Below are 22,812 nucleotides of genomic sequence, written 5' to 3'. Positions count from 1 at the left end.
AAAGTTAGCTTCCATTGATGAACCTGCCCACTTTCTTTTATATTAAAAAAAAAAAGAACCCCTATATCCCCACATGATTTCTTTTTGCCTTAGTTGCCTGGAAACGCAGAGTTAAATGAGAGTTCAGTTTTGGAAATCACCCACTGCAAGTGTCTACTAACATTTAATTTGGATTGTTTGAATGGATTTGGTTCCGAGGGTCCTTATTTTGCAAAGAGAAGCAAGCCAGCGCTTGTGAACTGCCTACCCGGTGCAGGCCTTGTGTTTGTTGTACATCTTATGGGTGATTTCATGGAATGTGTTCAAGAATCCTGCAAAATAGGTGTTGTTGTTCTCAACTTACAGATGATGCAGCTTAGTTTCAGCGAATGTAAGTAACTTGGCCAAGGCTATATGGTCATTAAGATGCTTACGGCATTTTTTGAAGTAAGCGATGTATACATTTTCAATAATGTACATTTTATACTCAGGTTGATATCAGAAATTATTCAAACCTATTTATTTTCCCTTGATTCCAAGACCACAGACCTATAACACACACACACCAAAACTTCTTTCCCTTCCTTCTTTTCTTCTTTCCTCCTCCTCTTTCTGTTTCTGTGTCCACACGGTGGGACTTTCTCTGCTAGCCCCGGGAGGTACACAGACGAATGATAGACTCTGGTCTCAGGGAGCTAAGTGTTTAGTGGAGAGGTTAAAACACACCCTTAACAACAATTAAAGGTTGAAAGCGATGAATGCCATGAGAGAAAATCACAAATGCTTTGTGATTTCGGAGGGGGAAGGGAAATTCCAGGGTCCGAACTCACGAGGAATTCACTGTTTACTGGACCAAACAGGCGCCTAAACAAAAGTATAATATGATTTTAAGAACAGTACTGGAGGAATTTTCAGTATGGTGTGTGCACCAGAGGAGGAAGAAATGGACTGTACTTATTTCACAGCTGGAGGAGGCGTGATTACAGAAACATGGGCAGGAAGGGCAGGGGATGGAGAGGGCCAGGGGCTAGGGTTCCAGGGCACTTCACAACTGTCTAAGCAGGTGGACAGGATGCTGCAGCCGGTGGGGAAAAGACAGTGGTTGGGCAAAAGACCTTCACTGGGAGGAGAGCTGGTCCTGTGAAGTGGAGAGAGCCTCAGGGAAGGACTGGATTTTGGGAAAGCTGTAATTCCAGAGGGGAGGTCAGGCAAAGCCATAGAGATAATTGGAACCTCAACCACTGGCCTCAGCCCCAGGAGTGTGGAGCAAGGCAGAATCTCTTAGACACACTGTCCAGCCCATGACTGGGAGGGACAAGAGAGTATTGCAATAATATGAGCATATGGGCAGCGGCAGTGGACACAGAGAAGAGAAAGAGGTGTGGATGGTCCTCAGTGGCCTCTGTAGTAGCACCTGGGAAGGTGGCCCAAGGCAGAGGAGAGGAATTATACTGACACAAAGGTCCTGAACCTGGTAACTGGGAAATCGGGGTTCACAGGGGTAGGAGGGCTGATGGGAAGTTATTTTGGAAGGATGCTGGGGGCCTGAGCATGCTTGAAGATAGAATGGAGAAAGTGAAGATATAAGAGACCAAACGGATAGACCCAGTCCTGTGGAGCAAGAGGAGAGGTCCAGTGTTGGCCATACAGAAGCCAAGCGTGAGGGCCAAAGGGGAGAATGGGACAGAGGACTAGCGACCCAGCAGGGACATTCTAGGGTTGGCAGAAGGGAGGAGCCGCCTGAGCCCACAGTAACTGCACATTCAAAATCTCTGAAATATTCTTGGTATATAGATCTGGCAAAGGTCTCCCTGCTCCTGGCCTGGGCCCCTCCATGTAGGTCCCTTTTGTTTTCTGAAGAGCAAATCTGATGCTTTAACATTCAACATGTTTGAATTTTGCAGCTACTCTGTGGTAGGCATAAGTTATGCCTCTGTTTAAAAACAACCTGTATACTTTTCTCCATAACTTTCTTTTTTACTTTTTTATTTTATTTTATTTATTTTTAACTTTTTATTTTATATCGGAGTACAGATGATTAACAATGTTGTTTTAGCTTCAGGTGTACAACAAAGTGATTCAGTTATACATAAACTTGTATCTATTCTTTTTCAAATTCCTTTCCCAGTTAGTTTGTTACATAAGATTGAGCAAAGTTCCCTGTGCTATACAGTCGGTCCTTGTTGGTTATCCATTTTAAATACAGCACTGTGAACATATCAATCCCAAACTCCCTAACTATCCTTCCCCCCACCACTCGTCCCTACTGGTAACCATAAGTTCGTTCTCCATAACTTTCTATTGCCCTCAGGAGGAATTTCTAACCTCCTTACAATGGTGCTTAAGGCTCCTCATGATCTGGCCCTTGCTTACCACCCTAGTCTCATCTCTCCTCTCCTAACCTTGCACTCTGCAGTCCAGCCACACGGAACTACTTGGAATCTTCCAAAAGAACTCAGCCTCTGCCTGGAAGGCCTTTTCCCTTCCACCTCACCAACTCCTATTCTTCCTTGAGGTAGGCACTTACCTCCTCCAGGAAGCCTTTTCTGGTTCTCAAGGCCACACTAGGTGCTTCATCTCTGTGCTCTCAGAATACTTTACAGTAACTTCGATCAGAAACCTTATGATACTAAACTATAACCACTTATTTCTATCAATTACTTATGAGGAGAGATTGTGTTTGGTCATTATTGGTAAATTACTAATGTTTTATACATGTTTTCTGAAAGAAAAAACATCATATGGAATATTGTTGATAAAATTCTTGTAGTTTACTCCTACCTCACGATTCCCCAGGATGTAGGTCAGTCCAGCCTCCATCAAAAGTGCTTCTGCTGAATCCCCTTCCACAGGTAAGCCCATGGGGTGGCTGAGAGTGAACTCTCTGAACTGGTGTCAGGTCCACGGGCAAATGTCTTAAGGGCAGACTTGGCTGGAGGGAAGGGGAAGGGCTAGCTCCTGTCCCTGCCTTCGGAGCAGGAGAGGGCGGTGTGCTGGGGACCTTAAACCCTCAGAAGAGAGGATGATTGGTCAATGGTACAATTGCGCTGTTCATTTCTTCAGCAAACATGCCGTGGGTGCCAACCACAGAGTAGACATGTTACGGTGAACAAGATGGACACATTCCCTGCCTTCAAATGGCTCACAGTTTAGCTGAGGAAGACACACAGGAACAAAGACATATGAAGGGTGATAACTGTTGAAAGAGAGAAAGCAGAGGCAACTAGCAGAGAATACAGAATGGAAGCTTATCCAGATTGGGAGGCCAGGGAAACCTTCTGGAAGAAATGGTTCAGCTGGGACTGAGAAAGCTTAGGGTTAGGTTAGCCAGGCAGGGTAGAGCAGGAGAGTGTCCCAGAAAGGAGGAACAGCATGCTTGAAGACCTGAAGGTGAAAGCATGGTATTTTTCAGGACTTGGAGGACACTTCTGTTGGAGGGAGCTGGAGGGCACAGGGTATGGGTGTCTGAGGAGCACAGATGGGTGAAAGGGTGGGAGTAGGGAAGAAGGAAGCTGGGACTAGAAACCAATCCATCTGGAGTGCTTGGCAGAAGCCAGGTCACACAGAGCTTTCAAAGTAGTATAGGAGCTGGATTTCATTCTGAGAAAATGAAGATCACTTAAAGGGCTTGGGCAGGTGACAGACATGGTTAAATTCCTCTTGTAGAATGCTCACTCCACTGGCAGACTGGCAAGACAGCAAGGACGCAGGCCAGTCAACAAGCCCTTGATGGGAGAGGGACAATGTTTTGCCCGTGGGTTTGTCCACTCAGAATTCATTCACCTGGGCCAGAGGCCTGCGGGACACAGAGACGGGCCTGCCAGCTCATCAGGCTCTCCCCAACATGCATCCTTTTCCAGGAAAAGTCTCTTCATCCTTGTTGCCAATAACAACTCCAGTGGCTAAATGTCCTTCCCGTCCCCCGCCCCTTCCAGGCCTGCCATAAAACGGGTCTCAAAGGAGTTCGGGGAAAAGAGGCAAGTTCAAAATTGGTCTGTAGGGAAAGAATAAAACAAGAGAGGGAACAGCCAAGGGGAGAGGGTACTGGACAAAGACCCAGGGACACAAAGTTGAGATGTAAGCCAAAGAGCAGAGCGTGAGACCCAGATGCTCCTGTGCTCACCCACACAGACGTGTGGGCTACTAGACGCAGAGCCAGAAAAGCTCCCTGTTTATGAAGTTCATGTTTCCTAAAGGTGGAGCTGAACTTGAGCTCCTGTGAAAAGCAAACTGTGGAAAACGCCAGTGATGCAGGGTAGAGGGAATTCACAGCAGAAAGAAAGAGAAACAGGTCAACCACCCCCATTCTCTCATCCTTGGGGAGCTTGAAAGTGGATTCTGCAGGATGCACAGGAGAGAAGTCACTGGCGGCCCTCTATGCCGCTTGGAGAATAAGGTGCCACTTTATTGTTCAGATTCACTGCATAAAATGCAAATATTCATCCAGAGTTCTCTAATTAGCATCCAAAGAGCTGCCTGGGCTGTGTGTGTGTGTGTGTGTGTGTGTGTGTGTGTGTGTGTGTGTGTGTGTGTGTGTGTGTGTGTGTGTGTGTGTGTAATTTGGGTCTTCCTTGCTTGCAACACAATGTAACAGAGTAAGATGATTCACTCACATTACATCTCTCTGATCCTAGAAGTCTAAATCTTTGTGTGGTCTTTTGTTTCAAACCTAGAAGTTCCTACGGTAAACACCTTCTGAATCTCAGGTCTTTGTGCCTGACTTTAATTAACCATGAATATGAACATGTACTGCTTAGCACACTGGCTAAATGGGTTTTTGCTTCCTTTTGATTTCATAACAAGACCCCACCATCCCCCTCTACGGAACTGATAACAACTGACATCTGATTAGAAAAGGCAAAACTAATTAGAATGGGTGCAAAGGGGATTGTTTGAGTCACTTACATTAACACACATTACAGTTAAATATCTGTCAGATTTTCCATTAACCCTCTTGCATTTCCATCTCCAGGATCAAATCTATTTCTTAACCTCACACCCCTTTTTTTCCCTAGTTAGAAACTTAGTATTCAACAGGCTAAATTACCACTAATGCTTTAAATGTACAGCTCTTGTGGACATATGCAAGGCATGGACAAAGACCTTGGAATGAGAATAACAGAAGCCATTCCCCTAACTGTGGATTTAAATCCAATGTATTATGATTCCAAGGCCAACATGTTCTTCTTACTATTGTGTTTACTTCTTTATTGAGGGACAGAGGAGTTAATTGTTGCTTTACACCAATTCACTCTATTGTGATCTGAGCTACTGCATACTAGGATGATAAAATGAAATAGAAATGAAAATGGAATATCCAGCAAGTAGAGTTCTATTCTGTAAAAAGTTGAAATAACATGTTCAACGTTGAAACTGAAAACTTAGGGGAAAAACCCACATGATTTGGATTCAGTTACTATATAAAGTAGATTTAAGGATCAGGACGATGTAGTATGCGTACCCAATGGGAATCCAATAGTATTAGGGACAGATGTCTCCTTCTGAGCAAAAGCTCATTGAGGAGAGGAACCATGCCATCCTGATCTTTTAGATGGGTGCAAGGAGGGTTCTTTGGATCACTTAATCTTTTAGTCTTCAATTCCTGGCACATTGTAGGTGCTTGATAAATTTTCATCCTATGGATGAATAAATGCAAAAATTATGGTTTCACCCTATTGTGAAACTCTAACAGTGACCCTGAACTGATTCTGAAATCTTGGTGGATCATGTTAAAGAAAAAGAGAATGAATGACTTTTCTTTATTACTTGAAAAATCTAACAAAGCCTTTGGATTTTTTTTTTCTTTTTTTTTTTTTTGCTTTAAAAACTAAATCACACACCACTCCCTTGGGTTTTTTCCATTTTTATCAGGGATCAGGGGCACTGGGAAGTCTGGAAGCAAATCAGCCTAGCAACAGAAGCAAGAATAAGTCTGCAACGTGATGAAAATAGATCAATTTGAAAACACTCTCCAATGATTTAACTTTGAAAAACTTTAAAAATTTTTATTTCCCCCTTACTACATCACACCTTCATCTTTTTTCTCAGTTGTAGTATCAGTATTCAGAACTGTGCCTGGCATAGAGCAGAAATTCAACAAGTATTTTTTGAATGAATGGATACAAGCTCTTCCTAGAGTGAAGAATGAATAAAAGCTCTTCCAGCACTCAATTTAGCCTGGAATCTTTAGCTCTTGGCTCCAGGTTGGGCAGACCAGGAGACTAGAGATCTGTGGACTGAGATAAGGCAACTGCATCAGAACTGGCTTAACTTTTTGCCCGAGGTAGAAAAAACTGGGAAAGTAGACAAAAGTGAAATTTCAAACAGATATCACAAAAAAAGTCCTTGTTACAACTCAGACCACCTGTACCTGCTTCCTTAACTTCAGGAGCACAGTAGTTGTCAGCACTAGTCTTAAACTCAGACAGTCTGAGCAAGTTATTTAACCTCTCTAAGGCTCAGTGCCCTTATCTATTAAAAGCGTTGATAATATCTACCATGTGGGTTATTTACATATGGCACAGAATTGGTACTCTTGTTAAAATTAATAAACCAACGAACACTAACGGAACACAAGAGAATTCCCTCCTGCTAATTTTGCCAGTCAAGAGTCTTCAGTACAAATTATATTAACACATGTGTCTGGAAGTTCACTCTGGATCCTGGCCTTAGCACTAGTTTCACGGAGATTTAAAAACAAATTTTTGTTTCCTTTGTAAACTTAAAAGATAAATGATGAAATATCAAAGATAAAAGGACATTGTGAAAACGATGCTCCTGGCCTGCCGTGGACAACTCTTACTATATCCGTACCAGCCCCTTCCCCTTTTGCCAGCATAACCCAGCTGAGGTAAGTCGTAATGGAAATCACCAAATGGTCAAGGGTCATTTGCAGTGACCACCTAGCATGTCCTGGGTCTATATCCTAATTTCACTCTAGATTTCAGGTCACTTGTGAAATCATGAGTTTGTTACCATCTTTTAGATTCACTCCTGGGTTCAGATTTTGTTTCCCAGCTTTTTTTTTTGTTTTTTTTTTTTAAATTTTATTTATTTATTTATTTATTTATTTTATTGGCTGTGTTGGGTCTTTTTTTGCTGTGCGCGGGCTTTCTTTAGTTGCGGTGAGTGGGGGCCACTCCTCATTGTGGTGCGTGGGCTCCTCATTGCCGTGGCTTCTCTTGTTGCGGAGCACAGGCTCTAGGCACATAGGCTTCAGTAGTTGCAGCACATGGGCTCAATAGTTGTGGCTTATGGGCTCTAAAGCACAGGCTCAATAGTTGTGGCGCACGGGCTCAGTTGCTCCGCGGCATGTGGGATCTTCCTGGAGCGGGGATCGAACCCGTGTCCCCTGCATTGGCAGGCGGATTCTTAATCACTGCACCACCAGGCAAGCCCTGTTTCCCAGCTTTTTTAGGACTTTGGCTGGGTTCTGTCTTTGGCTCTTCATGTTCCTGAGTTTCTCTCACCTGAGGTTGGCCCCTAAAACAAAACCCTGGCATTAGCCTAATTGGTTGACCCTTTAGCCAACCTCTAGCCCCCAGCAAAGGGGTGATTTGGATGTTATATTGTTGCAGAACTCTGAATTCATAATTATTTTCCTAGGCATTAGAAAAGGCATTCCCGGTTAAAATAAGGGTTCTGTCTCTTCTCTGGCACTTTCTCTGGGCAGCTATAAGGATGTGGAAGTATTGTCAGTATATGAGAGCTACACAGTGAGACCTCATTCCTCCACCCTCAGCTAGGCCGACTGGGAAAGCAATTTTCTGAGTTCATCTTTAAGATGAGCTATACACAAGATTAACTTAAAGACGAGGGGAGGAAAGCGTGGCTTGATTTATGCCAAGGGTTGATATACAGAGTATTGAAGGATAAACTTGGCTAGGTAGAGAGAGTGGGGTGAGGTTCCTAATATATGATTGAGGAGCTTAGCTTTAAACTAAAAAGGAAATGTACAAATTTATGTTTTGGTCATAACAAACCATCCATTCACTGGCTGCCTTCCCTCTCAGAATTTTTAGAGATGGGAGAACTCTAAACCAAATATAGAATCCACTTGAGTTTCATGGCTCTAATGTTAGAAAAAAATTCACACTTTTAAGTGTCTCATTATGTAGCTCTGAAAAAGACCATTTTCTAGTTCGAGAGGTCGGGGCTTTGGACTGAACTCTCATGAGCCCTGGTCAACCAATAATTCTTTCACACCTTAAAACAAGTATCCATTGACTTGAAGATAAATCAGAACTGCATGCATTACATCCCTCTCCTGCCCTCTCCCGTAACCTTCCGATCGGAAAAAGAAGAAAATTATAGCCAGGAGGTATTTCCATCTGCCAAGCCCCAAACATCAGCAAGGCAGAGTTGCTGAAGACATTTTGTGAAACACCAAATACCATTTGTTCGTCCAGCCTCCAGAGAACGGATTACTTAAAACCACTCCAGGCATGGAATGATAAAGATGTCTCCAACAATTCGATTATACTGCATCCAACTCTCCGGGGCCGTTCACATCTAGGAGAACAGAGACAGGTGGGTACCCAATAAAGGGAGAGGGACATACGAATCCCCCAACTTCAGCCTCTGCCTGGGTTTAGAGTTCTGAAAGGTGAAGAGAAGGCCATCTTTGCGTAGTCTGCTGGGTGAACTCCAAGCAACTGATCCACAAACCCAAGCTACCATTCTGTAGCAGAGAGCCAAGATTTCCACCATTCCCAAGGCCGGAGTGTCCCAATTAACATATCCCATTAGCAACTCTTTCTGCGTTGGACACAAAGAGAGTATGACAAGCAGAAAAAAAATCATGGCTACTATTTTCGTTCAGGATTCCTTAGTTGATAAACTTAAGAACTGCTTGATTTCGAATCCCTCCCCTCCTATGGCTTTGGTTATGAGTATCAGAGCTGAAACGAGAACACAGATTTGTACTGTCTACTAGGAATGGCACAGTTAAAACGACTCTCTCTGAGTTGAGAATACTTAGCAATGTGCCAGATGAGACAATAAAAATGGAAAAACCTAGAAATATGTACATCCAAATGAAAATTGCTTCTGAAAATTATCATGTTGGGAAGCAACTCATTTACTTTCTTTATTGCCTTCAGAGAAAGTTCACAAACCAAACCTGAAATGCAGTTCCATCACATCACAGTTATTCTTTGTGGTTTTTTTTTTTTTTTTTTTTGACCCAAAGCAGCATTACTCAGCTTGACTGTTTTCAACAATAACCCGAGAGGATGAATATTGCCGCATTGATAATAATCCACTCAATGTGCTGAAAGCTCTGAAGACAATCCCTAGAGGAAAACCCTGCGACTGTATTGAACAATAGCACCATTATTAGAATGGGTACAACCCCTCCAAAGGTGAGTGCTTTCAAGAGGGTAACACGTATTTGACTGCAGAGCTCTGATACACTTGCTCACAACTCAGACACAGGACACTTCAGAGAACTGTCGAGCCAGAAGGGACAACATAGTTCAACTGACAAGGTTGGGATTAGGATCTGAATGGGTAGCCATTGCCTGCCTGTACAGAAGAGGCCTTTAGCTGGACATGTCACCACCATTTCTACCACGTTTTGAGGACCTTCTTGAAAAGATGAAAATTATCTTGGCATCATAAGTGTCATATGCGCTGGGAAAAGTAAAAAATTATCTAAGACACCAGAAGATGTTTTTCTATTTGTCCATTAGCATCCATTGGTGTGCTTGGGTCCTGGAAACCAGTATGGGAACCAAGGAGTCAGAAGTAAGGTAGACAGTTGTTGATGTGAGCAACAGAGCCGGAAATAAGACAGAGGATGTTGGAGGTAGCAGGAAGGTTCCCAAAGAAGGGCTGATGGGGAACCAAAGAGCTATATTTCCTGTTATAAATTGTTTATTTTGGTCAAGCTTCATAACGCTCACTCTCAGGAAGGTCAAGGGTCACACAGATATTTTTTGATTCCTTTCTTTAACAGCTCAGATGGTAATTAGAGATTTGAGACTTTATCTGTGTACCCCCAAACTTAATTTACTATGTAGATTATGTAAATATGGCTCAATATTATAAGAAATATTCCTTTTGAGAATTCACAATGATCTACAAATGGTCATTCATTTCCCAGCAAATCCTACTTGTGAGCAGTATAGCCTCATGGCTGAAAGCACAACCTTCAAACCAGACCAGCAGTATCATGGCTCTGCTACTTATAACCCGTGTAACTTTGGAAAAGTTATTTTACTTCTCTGTGCCTCAAATGCCTCATCTATACGATTAGAATAATGGTAATAATTACTTTATATGAGTAAAATGAGATACTACAAGGGAGAGGGGAGGCAGAAGTCATGCCAGTTATAAATACTCAATAAATGCTAACTCTTATTATTTATTATTTCCATTTTTATGGTCAAATATCTGGGTCCAGGAAAGGTAAATCACTACCACTCAGCATATTGCTGGAGAGCATGAAGGATAGTTCCCTTTTATTCCTCTAGCTCTATTTATGTTAAAATTTGAGTGTTACTCCAGTGGGTCTCCTACATAAAAGTAATGCTTGTTAAAAAAATATTCTGACATCATATACGGCCTTTTCCATGATAATCACAATAATAGCCAAACTTTATTCTAGACTCTGACCTGAGAAATATATCACTTATTCTCCAATAATCCTACGATATACATTATCATCCTCACTTACAGATGAGGAAACTGAGGCTTAGAGAGGTTCACTGATTTGCTTTGACACACAGCTAGAGTGTCAGAGTAAGAATTTAAACGCAGATTCATCCACAGCAAAATGGCTACACATAATATTAGAAAGTAGTTCCACAATACTGTTTGTTTTTAAATGATCCCAAAATTACCCATGTTAAAAATGGAACTTTGTAAAATATACACATGACTCTGCTCCAAGTCCATTCTTCATAATCTACGATTTAGAAAAACACACTTTGTAAGTGGTTAAGAACCGACAGCTTTACTTGGGACACAGCTCTTGAATCTTAGTTGAGTCTAGTTTTCTCCTGGCATATTTCTAGGGCAAAGGTTGGCTTGCACAGTCTGTGGTGCTGGTGGCATTCTTTTCTGGGCAGTAGCCATACAAACTGCTCTAGGAATGTGATTGGAATTAGGCTCTGTGCTGTCATACTGTCCTGACATATTGTTTAGACATGCAGTGTGCTGTCTCTGTGCTTGGACACTAACACGGACCTGTCAAATTACATGCACAAAGCAACATTCAGCCTTCCTTCCTGCCTGCCTGCCTTCCTTCCTTCCTTCACTTATTCCAGGAAGAAGCTTTCCTTTCAAGTTCCCTGGGGAACAGCACTGACTCACCAGGGTGTGCTCTGGAGACACAGAGCTATCTCTTCATACGATTCCTGTTTGGGGCAGAATAAAACCTCTGCTTTATGTTAACCACAGGATATAAGGTAACCACAGATTTTTTTTTTCCTGTTTGTAGTCGTGACAATTTCATCCTTTAACATTTAATTCACACATTACTTTTTCCAGAAGCCTTCCCTGATTTCCTCTTGCTAGGTAAATACCCAACCTTTGTGCGCCATACCATCATCTTTTCCACTCAGTATTAAAAACTGAGTTTTGAAAGCCTGTCACCCTCTCCAGACTGTACCTGCAGACAGAGAACATGTCTTATTTAAGGTGGGTATTCAACCCTCATGCACCAGCATGGAGTCACAGCCGGATCTATTATGATGGGTTGGGCATTTACGTATTTCAGTTGGTTGGTACAGGTGGAGATTTGTCATCAAACACTCTTAATATCATGTCTGGTCTTATTTCAATACTCAGCATAATCACATCATGCCCGTGGTAGGTACTCAGGGCACGCATCACGACTTAGTGACTGCTGTGTTGACTGAACGAATAAACACCGGGCATGGGCATATCTGCTTATTACTGACAACTGGATGTGTCACTAGAGGTGTGGATTCTAAGGCAACATTCTGAACAAGCAAGAGCCTTTGATCACAACAGACCCCAATGACAGTGATGCTCTACAAGGAAGATGCTCTTGCCTCCAGATGCCTCAAGTGAACCTTCATGAGGTCTTCAGAAGAATCTGTCAGGACCACTGCTATCTTTGTGGTCTTGATTCTGCCCCAACGCAAACAGAATGGTAACCCAAGCATTACGACCGAGCTAAATGCTGTCTGGGTACTCTGTGCTGGGAGACGCAGAGCCCTTACCTGTCTGTGTTGTTGGGAGACTTGGTACCCCAGGCCTGTGATGGGTTGGTTCTGCATCTTTTGCAGCAGGATCTTTTGCTGAAGTGGTAACGGCGACCTTAGCAAAGGCTGGCTCGAGAGAGGTTGGGTGGGCTGGGCTGCCGGCTGCGGCGGCGGCGGCGGCTGTGGCTGTTGCTGCTGCTGTTGTGGCTGCTGTTGCTGCTGTTGCGGCTGCTGCTGTTGCTGCTGCTGAGCTGTAATTGAGCTCGGCTGCGGCTGCGGCTGCGGCTGCTGCTGGGTGTAATGCAGGAGAGACGCCTTGCTCTGGGAAGGCAACACGGAAGGCATCTGCTGGTTGGCTTGCTCCGAGTTAAAATGAAACAAAGGCTTGGTGCCGCCGTGCCGGGGCTCCATGACTGGGTGCGGGTTGTTCAGAAAACCCCGACTGAGATCCTGAGGCTTCTGCTGCAGAAGCACGTCCAGGTGCCCTCCCTGGGCCGAGGGGCTGGCCTTGTACATGTAATTCGCCATGACCTTCGACTGGCTGCCGCCGCCGCCCGCGATCCCCTGCATGGGGGAGCTCTGGGGGCTGAACGGCTGCTGGCCGAAAGAGGGGCTGGGGATCTTCTCCTGCCCAAACGGACCTGGGGAGGGCCCCGCCGGAGAGGGCACGGCCGGCCAGCTGGTGGGCTGGTGCTGCTGCATCCGGACGTGCTGCTGACGATTGGCGGCGATCTGTTTGAGCTGCTGGGCGTGGGACACTTCCTGCCAGGTCGGCAGGGCCCGGCTTGCTCCTGAGGTCGTCTGGGGCTGAGCTTGGCTTTGAGGGACCGATGGGATCGGGGAGGAAGCAGGGAGGGCCGAGCCGGCCATGGAGAACGCAGGGCCAGCAGATGAGGGCCTCAACTGAGGAGAGCCCGAGGGGCCCTGGGTCAGGCTAGGTGAGTATTCGCTTTTGATCACCGTCTTCTCCAGGGGCAAGGACGGTCGGGGCGTGCTCCTCTGGCTTTGCTGACCCAAGTCGATGTTAAACGGGTCATCCTGCTTTATGGTGGCATTGATCATGTTCTCCAGCTCAAGGTCACTCATGGGAGGCACAGATATGTTGGTCAGTTCATTGAACAGCTCCTGCAGCTCGGGGTCCATCAGCTGCTCTCCGGAATCCTCTCCGTACCTGTTAGAAAAAATACTCTCCTGGCTCACTTGGCCATCCACGTGCTTGCTGCAAGAGAGAGTCTCTCCCGGTTCCTTCTTCACTTCCTTTAAGCCCATGCTGAACATACCATTTCCAGGAGAATGTGTGTGGGGTGGCAGCGTGGCAGTCTTTCTCAGGGGCGCTTGGCTCATGGGCAAGGTCCCTGACATCATCTGACTTTGTCCATTATTTACTTGGAGGCCCCCTTGTCCTGCAGCGAGGTTTTCCCCGACACGGATTCTTTTGATATCAAGGAATGAGTTGTCAACAAAGCCATTGGGCCTCTTGCTGTTGGCTGGAGACAGGTTAACTATCTGTTTTCTTTTCAAGGAACCCTGGAGCTGAAAGACAGAGGGGGAATAAAAACACAAAACATGAGATATGAATCCAGATATGCGTTTAGTCAAAAGAGACAGAATATTTGAATGTTTCTTCCTTTTACACATAGGATGAATTCAAAAAGGAAAAGGCACAAATGAAGCCCAGTCTGGAATATAATGAAACTTACAGTAGCACCAACAGAGCAAAATGTTTCTGGAGGAGCAGGTCCATGAACGGTGAGAAGTCACAGAGGTGCCCGTGATTGGTACATTGGCCAATGGATGAAGAATCCTTCACGTGTCATTGGGGGTTACTGATAACGCCTACGATTCATCACCGAAGTGGTGGTGTTTTCTGGAACAGGCTAAACTATTCCGTATGCGTCCACACACAACCCACACAGCCACAGGCCGCTGGACTGAATACAATTTTGACCAAGATGGGAAACACTGTAGAGTCTAAAGTTGGGACCCAATTTCCGGTTTCTTTTTCACAGATTCAACCCCATCATCACTCTTATCCTCTAAGTAAGTAATCAGAGTAGTTGTCGTGTCTAAGGAGATATTCTCTCTGTTGCTTAACTATTTTTCTTCCTCTGATTCTGCGGCTTTCCATTCAAGCCCCTGTAGCAACACTGTGTGGGTACACAGAAGCTATCAGGTTATCATTTATCAAATGAGACACTCTAAGCACAGATCTTCCTGGGGATTCATTTTTTTATGTGGCCTGTCTCTAAATCTCTTAGCCAAAACCAAGGTGTAGAGAGGCAGTACCGTATAGGGGTTAAGAACTCAGTCTCCGGAACTGGCTAAGCTGAGCTCAAATTCTAATCTGTTACTGAGTGTTAAAGGACCCTGGCTCTTGACTTATCTGAGCCTCAATCTCCTTACCTGGAAAATGGGACAGCACTTAACTCACAGGAAGACACGTAAACATTTAGCACAGGGCTTACTGAAGTAAGAACTCAACAAAGTATAGTTTTTTTAAAAACACGGCATTCTCAAAAAGGAGCATCTCTCTAAACAGCAACAGTAACAGCAAAATATTAAAGTACTTCAATCACTCACTCACTCAATGATTAGACTGTATTCTATTAAATTCAAACATTATAGAGAGAGATGTAAGGACCATACAGTCATACCAGTAAATAAATAAGAAACACAAAACATGCACCATTGATCTTAAAATCCTTGTTGCTTTGCCTCTAAAGTGAGAGGCTATATCTAGCAAAGTGTGGCTTTCCCAGTGCAGCTGACCCACTTCAATTATTTAATGTTCGCTCAGGATAATTGTAAATTACCCGAGGCAGAAGGACACTTCCCAGATATAAAATTCTATCACTTCTCCTGTTCTCCCTTTCCTCTTACCATCACTGCCCCCCCGCCTGAAGATTTCTAGGTAACCTAATTAGAAGATAAAATGAATGTAACTGAGCACCTATTATATGCCAAGTATTTTAAATACGGTTATTTTATTTTCCTTAGTCTTTACAACAAGCCCATTAGATATATATTATTTTATACATAAGGAAACCAAGGCTCAGGAAGGCTAAGTAACTTGCCCAGTGTCACACAGCTAGTAAGTGGTAGACCTGGGTTTTTAACTCAAGGTCTGCGTAGTTTTAAAGCCTGTGTAACTTCTACCATATGATGTTGGAGTCAGCTTGTTTAGGGCTAGGGTCTGCCTTGCACGAAGAGGGAGGGGGCAGTGAGCACAGAGACATCCTGGATCTCTGGTCACACGACAAAGAATCGGGGAGTGGCAGGGATGCAGTCTAGGGCTGAATGTGAACAATATGTTTCATCAATACCTGTTTCAGTAATCCATTACCTGCGGTTTTGCCACCTCACAACTGTGTACAGTTACAGTGGATGTACCATGTTGGTATAACCAATGTTTACCTTTTACCATTGCTAATGGTTAATCAGAAAAAGGAACTTGACCCAAGCTGGGCCAATCATTCCTTCTATGAGAATTCTGAAATCGGAGAAAGTGAAACCAGGCTCTCTTTGGGTGGTTGCAGAGTCATTTACAAAACTTGTAAAGTGTTGTTCCATTAAGTCAGCCAGAGCCATAGAGGATGTAAGTCTGTGGAAAGAGGGGGAATGATGCAGAGAGGAAGGACACAAGTTTTGATAGCATCTGATGGCCTGATTTCAATCCTAAGTCAGCTCTGCCCCTCTGCTTGTTTTCCTTGATACACTGTGGAATCTTTATAATAAAGTCTCCTTTTTGTTTAAGCTAATAGGAGTTGGGCTTCTGTTATTTTCAACCAAGGGTCCTACCTAAGTCCCATGAGATTTAACATTTGATGATGAGCAGTCTGCAGCAAGGGGTAGGGTACCCTTTGTACTTGGCTGTGAAGCTTTTGCTCCCCCCATCTTTGCTGTCTCTCCATGTTTTGCCGATTCCTAATCTTGTCTATTCACTGATATAGGCCAGCATCATCACAGAACACTGTCAGCCATCACTACATCTGGCACAAACTGAACGTGGCCACTGTCTGTTCTCAGGGGGTCAGGAAAGGCACAGACCAAAGAGGGTCAGCCATGCTACGTCAAGAGGGGCCACGCTGATTTAATTCAGCACAAGTTACATTTTGAAGGTTTTTTCCCAACGAGTGAAAAACAAACAAAGGAAAACTTTTTTTTTTTTTTTTTACTTACAGGTGTGGGTTATTGCCTTTGATTTACTTTCCACTGCTTTGTACAAACCTGTTCTGCCAGATTCTCCTACTGCTCAGGCCACTCCCTGGGCAGTTCGGTACATACTCTGGGAAGCAGCTCCAGCACTTTCTCTACGTTACCGGGGTTGGAGAGGCAGTAACAGAATTAGTGGTGGCGGCAGCAGCAGTAGTAGTAGCAGTAATAAAAATAGCAACAACAAAGCCATTTATTGAGGGCGCGTGTGCTAGGCATCATGCTAAGCCCTTTGTAAGGATAATCTCATATCAATTTCACAAAACAACTCTGTGAATCCTCAGGACAACTCTATGAGGCTGATGCCATTTCTACCCTCTCCCCTCCCTTGTACCAATGAGAAAATTGAGGTTGGGAGACTGAGTAACTCTTCAAGGTCACACAAATACTAAGCAATAAAGCCCGGAATCAAAGCAAGCATTCCCACTGCAGAGCCTGTACTGGGTAGTAAATGGTACCCCAGGCCCTGACAGAGGTAAATAAATGGTGCCCACATGCAGGTATCGGGAGGCTGGCCCAGGATCTAGTCCTGATTCGGGCATGAACTTGCTTTGCTATTTTAGGAAGTTATTTCTCTTCTATGGACCATGGTTTCCTGCTTTATACAAGATTATCTCTGAGCACAGCTTCCTGCCTGAACCCAGAAAATAACAGACACTGAGGGAGTGAGGCTTGTGTTCTAGACATGGTGTAAGGTCACCACCAAGCATAGCTGGATGGATGACTTATGATGGGGAACAGAGGTCCTCCTCAGTGACATGTGGAAGACATCCCCACGGTTAAAGGGATGCCATTAGGGCTTCATCAGGCATCATAATCTACCAAGAGAATTTTGGGGACAGTCTGTGTCCTGCCTTGTAGAAACTTCTAATCGAAGTTATGTCACCAAGGCCCAAAGAATGCACACAGGTAGTAGGCACTACGCTACCGGCACAACACAATCTCAATGATTCTCAAAGTTCAATCTTTGCTTTAAAGTATTTTCTTTGCTAGGTTAAAATGTCTTCATCAGATCTATGGCTGTGAATTATGGTATAGAGTTTCAAAAAGGTCTGTGACAAAGTGCAAATATTCTAGAAGGACGAGAGAAGGGACACAGAGAGTTGTATCATGAATACCTCAGTGAGAAATAGTTTATTAGAAAATTGAATGCCACCTTACCAGGCCAGGGATAGTCCTAAGGGAACGAGACTCAATCAGAAGAATGAAGACATGGATTTACATGGAGAAAGAAGGTGGCTGGTTTAGGGAAGCTGGGAGCGCCACAGTGTAGACCTTCCAGGAGGCTGGGGAAGACGGGATGGGGGAAGGTATAAGGGCAGGGTATATCCTGAAGGCCAGAGGGGCCACACAATTTCCAGAAAGCAGTCAATAACATTGAAAGGGCAGAGGAAAGGATCTCCAAAACCAATTTCTCAGCCAAGGCCGACCTACCCCTTAGGCTGTGTAGGCACAGTACCCAGGGCCCACAATAGTCTTAGGGGCCCATGAAATATTTTAATTTAACTTAAGATGGAAGAAGAGTTGAACATTTAGGTTGAGGAAATGTTTGAATATATAATAGTAATATATTTATCTTAATGTCAACACAGTCATAAAATGTAATTTTAAAAAATTTTATATGGAAGAAGGGGCCCTTAGAAGCGAGGGTGCCTAAACAACCTCCCCGCCAAAGCCTCCCACCTCAGAGCTACTGTGTATTGAATGCTTATTTTAAGACAGGTGCTCTTAAAACAAGAGTTGTGTAGAGTTCCATTTCATCTCACAGCTCTCCGAACACGTATTCTGATCTTCACGTTCTAAGTGAAGAAACTGCAGCTCCTGACTTTAAGATTGCATGGTGAACGATAGGCAGTCCGTGTGCGAACCCAGGTCTGGTTCCAAAGTCCTCCTTCTTAGTCACTAACCACATGGCTCACTTTCCTTTTGGCCTTCAATTTGCCACACGCCAACACTGTCCTCAGCACAGTGGACACAGGGAGCCAAGACAAAAGGATAACAGAATGAAGATGTACGGTAGGCAGAGGGCAAGGGTAAGGGCATTCGGGACTCATAGGGATGGATGGCAGGAGAGAACGGTGACATCACTGGTTGGAGGTTCATGGTGAAAGCTCAGGACATCACTCTGGAGGCTCCGATAGAAGAAAGGGAAGAGACAAAGGGTCACTTGGTCAGTCAAAAAGATTTCTTGAGCATGCAGAGAGGGTTCTGACCCATACCCTATCCAATGATCCCTGGCATAAGAGAAACTCTGCAGATGACTAAGCTCATGGAAGCACGTAAAGCCTTCAAATGAGTGCTACGTTTCGATATCTACATTTTTTCTAGGTGGACTGAGAGGCACTTTTTGTTTTGTACAGTAAACCTGCACCCGAAAATTATGATGTTTAATTTGTGAGATTATGCATACAATATGACCCTTTCACTAGCCATCCAAGGAAAGGGCTTCTTTGGGGAAGGAGTTCAACGCAGCAAGTCTCGTCTGGTTTGCATATGACACAGGAATCACTGTACTTCCTTTCGCTGAGATCCAGCAGACTGTCTCCTTTCACTCTCATCCTTGCTCTGACTCTTCTACTTGAACACCCTGATGCTATTTGAGGCCTGCGGTCTCTACTGGGGGAAGGCAGAGGCCTGCTCAGGGCAGGGCCCAGACACAGTGGCCTGCCTTCCCCAAGGGGGGCTGTGGATGGAGGTACCGAGACGCGTACGGACAAGGAAAATCCAACACACAGTGGAATCGGGGCTGCAGTCCCCTGGTAAACTCTCCTTTTCAAACAGCTGTGCTTTACTCTTCCAAAGGACTCGAAACATAAACTTCCTGGCGGGAATTAAGAACGCCATTATTGCACAATCCTCTGGTTTCTGTTTCTTTCCCCGCCCCCTATTCCTTTCCACAAAATAAATGCATTCTTTGTCTCCCGTGCTGCCCTAGAAACAGGGAATATGCCATACAAAGGTAACAATTCAGTCCATAGGTCACAATTTTTTTCCCTCAAGTAGATTTCTGTCTTTCTCAGCAAGAAATAAACACAAGAACCAAATTTACCACTGCCTAGATACTTAAGGAAATATGTTGGTCCCATCATCTGTAAACTTTCCTGAGGCCATTTTACTCATGGCTGATTAGAGACAGGGTTGAGGACAGACAACATAAGAAAGAGACCAACCCACCCTAATAATTTATGACATTTGATTTGATTCTTGAAGTAAAAATGTTTGGGATCCTGAAACAGTAAATTCCAGCTCATCCCAGTACTTGAAGGTAAGAGTGATTCTTCCCTGGCTCTCCTGCCCCCAAGCAAACTAGATGGGGTTTTAAGGCTTTTGCTGAAGACATCAAAAAGCTCCTACTTCTACAAAGTGAGCTTCTCCGTAGCGCTTCCCTGTATTGCAAGGTATTGTTTTATGGCCATATAGTAATTAGATTTGCCCAGCTAGATTTTAAGCTCTTTGAACCTGGGCACTGTGTCTTATGCTTGACTGACTCCTTTTAATACTAACCACAATGCTGGGCATATTATAGGTGTTCAAATAGTAGTTTGTTGGATCATCTCAGTACTTGAGAAGCTGGACCCTTCTAACTACTGAGCAGTAAAACAATGGTAAGAAGAAGGCTGTGGCAAATATTTTCATATCCAATTCACAAGCAATTTAATGGTTCTACTAGAGTTTTGCTTGAGTGATCACTTTCTTCTGAACCCTGAAGTCAAGGAATGAGAAGCCCTGAGAACTGAGACCATGCTGTCATCCACATAAACCAAACGTGAAGGCATGTGTGAAGCTTTGTGATGGATTCCAGGTGGTGCTGAGCCTCCTGAAGGAATGCCAAAGCTGGGATGCAATTCTAAGCTCCATCTTGACTCCATGCCCTATGTGAATCTAACCACTGCAGCTGAAAGGAAGTTGGGCATACTTCCTGCATGATTTTCTGGAACTTATTTCTACTCCTTTGGATTTTTTTTTTTTTTTTTTTCTCGTGGAAGGTGTCAAGGAAGGCAGGTTAGATCTATCTGGAAAATTTGTTCCATAATTTTGTTCCATAAGGTCTGGACTCTGAGAAATGTGACTACTTAAGTCAATAAAATAGCTATTTTTAAAATGAATCCAAAGATAAAGTTTTACATAGAAGCCAGAGCACTGCAAATTCAGGATCTTTGTAGAGAAAACAAATCAACACACTGTCCTTCTAAAGATACTAAATGCCGAAATGTCCCACATTTAAAACTTCCCTAATGCGTCTCCACCCCCTTCTTATCATCACGGCTGCTTGTAGAAGAGGAACTAGAAGAGCTGGAAGTTGCCTCAGAAACACATTCCTCATTAGAGGGCAGAGGGAGTGGCAGCATCTTCTCAGTTTGCACACTTCTATCCCTTCTCCTTAGAGAATGTTCCAAGTGTATCATCAACTCACAAAACATTCCCTGAGGGAAGAGAGGTGAGAACCCACGCAACACTGCCTCAGAGAGGCAGACATGCCGTTTTTTTTTAACTGAAGTATAGTTGATTTACAACGTCGTGTTAGTTTGACGTGTACAACAAAGTGATTCAGTTATACACATGTGTGTATATATATATTTATTCTTTTTCAGATTCTTTTCCATTATAGGTTGTTACAAGACATTGAATATAGTTCCCTGTGCTCTACAGTAGTTCCTTGTTTACCTATTTTTTGTGTAGTAGTAGGTATCTGTTAATCCCAAACTCCTAATTTATCCCTTCCCTCGTCCCCTTTGGTAACCATGAGTTTGTTTTCTATGTCTGTGAGTTTATCTCTGTTTTGTAAATAAGTTCCTTTGCATCTTTTTTTTTTTTTTTTTAGATTTCACATATAAGTGATAGCATATGACATTTCAGACATCTTGTTTTATCAAGGTGAACAGGAGGCTGTGGAATCTCAGAGGAGCATGAATTCAGCTGCTAGTAAATCTGGGATATAAATGCTGCTCCCCTCCTATTCACTGAGCTTGAACCAGTCACTTCCCTCACGGCAGGATGGGATTTTAGGGGGATTAGGAACCATGTAAGTAAAGCACCAGCAGTGCTCCCAGCTCAGGGCAGGGCTTCATCACTGGTGGCTCTTTCTCAGTAGAAGAGGCAGAACTTGAGTCTGAGCCTGTGTGATGCTTCCTGCTGTCCTTACTATTACATGCCAGGCATGTGCTAGACAAAGGCAAACTGAAGACAACAAAATAAGCTTTTCCTCATCTGTAAAATGGCATTTGTTTACTCATCGATTCAACAGATATTTATTTAGCACTGAGTATATATTCCGGGAGGCTGTCGGTATCTTAGGGTTGTTCTGAGGACCAACTAGTTACAGCACATAAAAAGCCTGCAAAACTGGTCTTAGAACATACTGCTCAATAAATGTGAGAACTGATAAAAACAAACAAAAAGGAACGTACCAGTCTGTCTGGAAATAAAATGAAAAGTAACAGTGCAAGGTGATGGTTGGTTGCTCTGCAGAGCTGTGCATGGGATTACAGCTATGGAACAGAGTGGCCTTTGCCTGGAAAGATAGGAACGGAGTCCCTCTCCCTTCCAAGGAAGTGCCCCCCAAATATGCAAATGAGATGACTGTTTTATGATATCCTGCTATGCCACTAGTGACAGTGTAAACAAACCTTGTTGTTTAACAACAGGGAGATATTGAAATGAAATTAGTTCAAGGTAGAAGTATTTTGCCATATTGTCTACTAGCTTAAACAGTGTCATTCCAGATCCACTCAGTGGTTACCAGTGTCATTATGCTGCTGACTGTCTCCTTGGTTTTCCTGACGAGGTGCTACAATCACCATAAAGCAGGGGCCTGAGGGGCCACCTTTCAGAGATGGACTCTCTGTGTTTACTAGAAAATGAACAAAATATTCTATAAAAGCCTGAAAAACCTAACCACTCTATGCATGAAATAATTTCATCATGACTCACTTTTTGCCCAAAATATACTGAAGCGAATCCAAAAAAAAAAAAATGCTATGTCTGAAATGTTGGCAGTTCTCTGGCAATCTCTGAATGTCCTCCTCAGCAGAATGTACAATGTATTAAGTACCATCAATCAAGTGGCTTCTCGCTCTTCCTCAGCTGGAGGGCCCTCTGGAAGCTTTCATTCTAAGGGGACTAGCTCAAGGTCAGTGCATCTCCTCTGTGCAGCCTTCTCCTCCTACTTTCCCTCATGTTCTTTCTTCCTGCTTTAATGATTTTAGCACTTTCTGTCTAATATTGTCTTTGGTAATTGATTCAGGTCTGTGAGTTTTTCACTTCAATGTGATTCCAAGAAGTCAATGGAAGAGAGAGTACTTGTGCATCTCATGTGCTCACACAAGCCCAGTCCAGCACTAGTTTGCTGACTGGCGGATGATTTGACTTACTGGGCAGTCAGTGGTCTGGGAACATTAGATGAGTCAGTTTATGGGACATCTATGATTCTCTGCCATTGGCCATGAAC

The 22,812-nt window shown here is 43.8% G+C and overlaps 1 protein-coding gene across 2 annotated transcripts in view; it reads right to left on the bottom strand.

Moving 5' to 3' along the window:
- MAML2 (mastermind like transcriptional coactivator 2) overlaps positions 1–22,812 on the bottom strand; it is a 344,128-nt gene that overhangs the window by 96,211 nt on the left and 225,105 nt on the right. For both annotated transcript variants that reach the window (XM_057748803.1, XM_057748804.1), the window contains one exon: positions 12,171–13,685. In XM_057748803.1, the coding sequence (XP_057604786.1) occupies positions 12,171–13,685 (1,515 nt within the window). The remainder of the gene's footprint in view (positions 1–12,170; positions 13,686–22,812) is intronic.

This window comes from Hippopotamus amphibius, chromosome 9 (assembly GCF_030028045.1).
Source record: "Hippopotamus amphibius kiboko isolate mHipAmp2 chromosome 9, mHipAmp2.hap2, whole genome shotgun sequence".
Lineage (NCBI taxonomy): Eukaryota > Metazoa > Chordata > Mammalia > Artiodactyla > Hippopotamidae > Hippopotamus > Hippopotamus amphibius.
The sequence above is the reverse complement of the archived record's forward strand: the minus strand, read 5'-3'. Positions and strand labels throughout refer to the sequence as shown.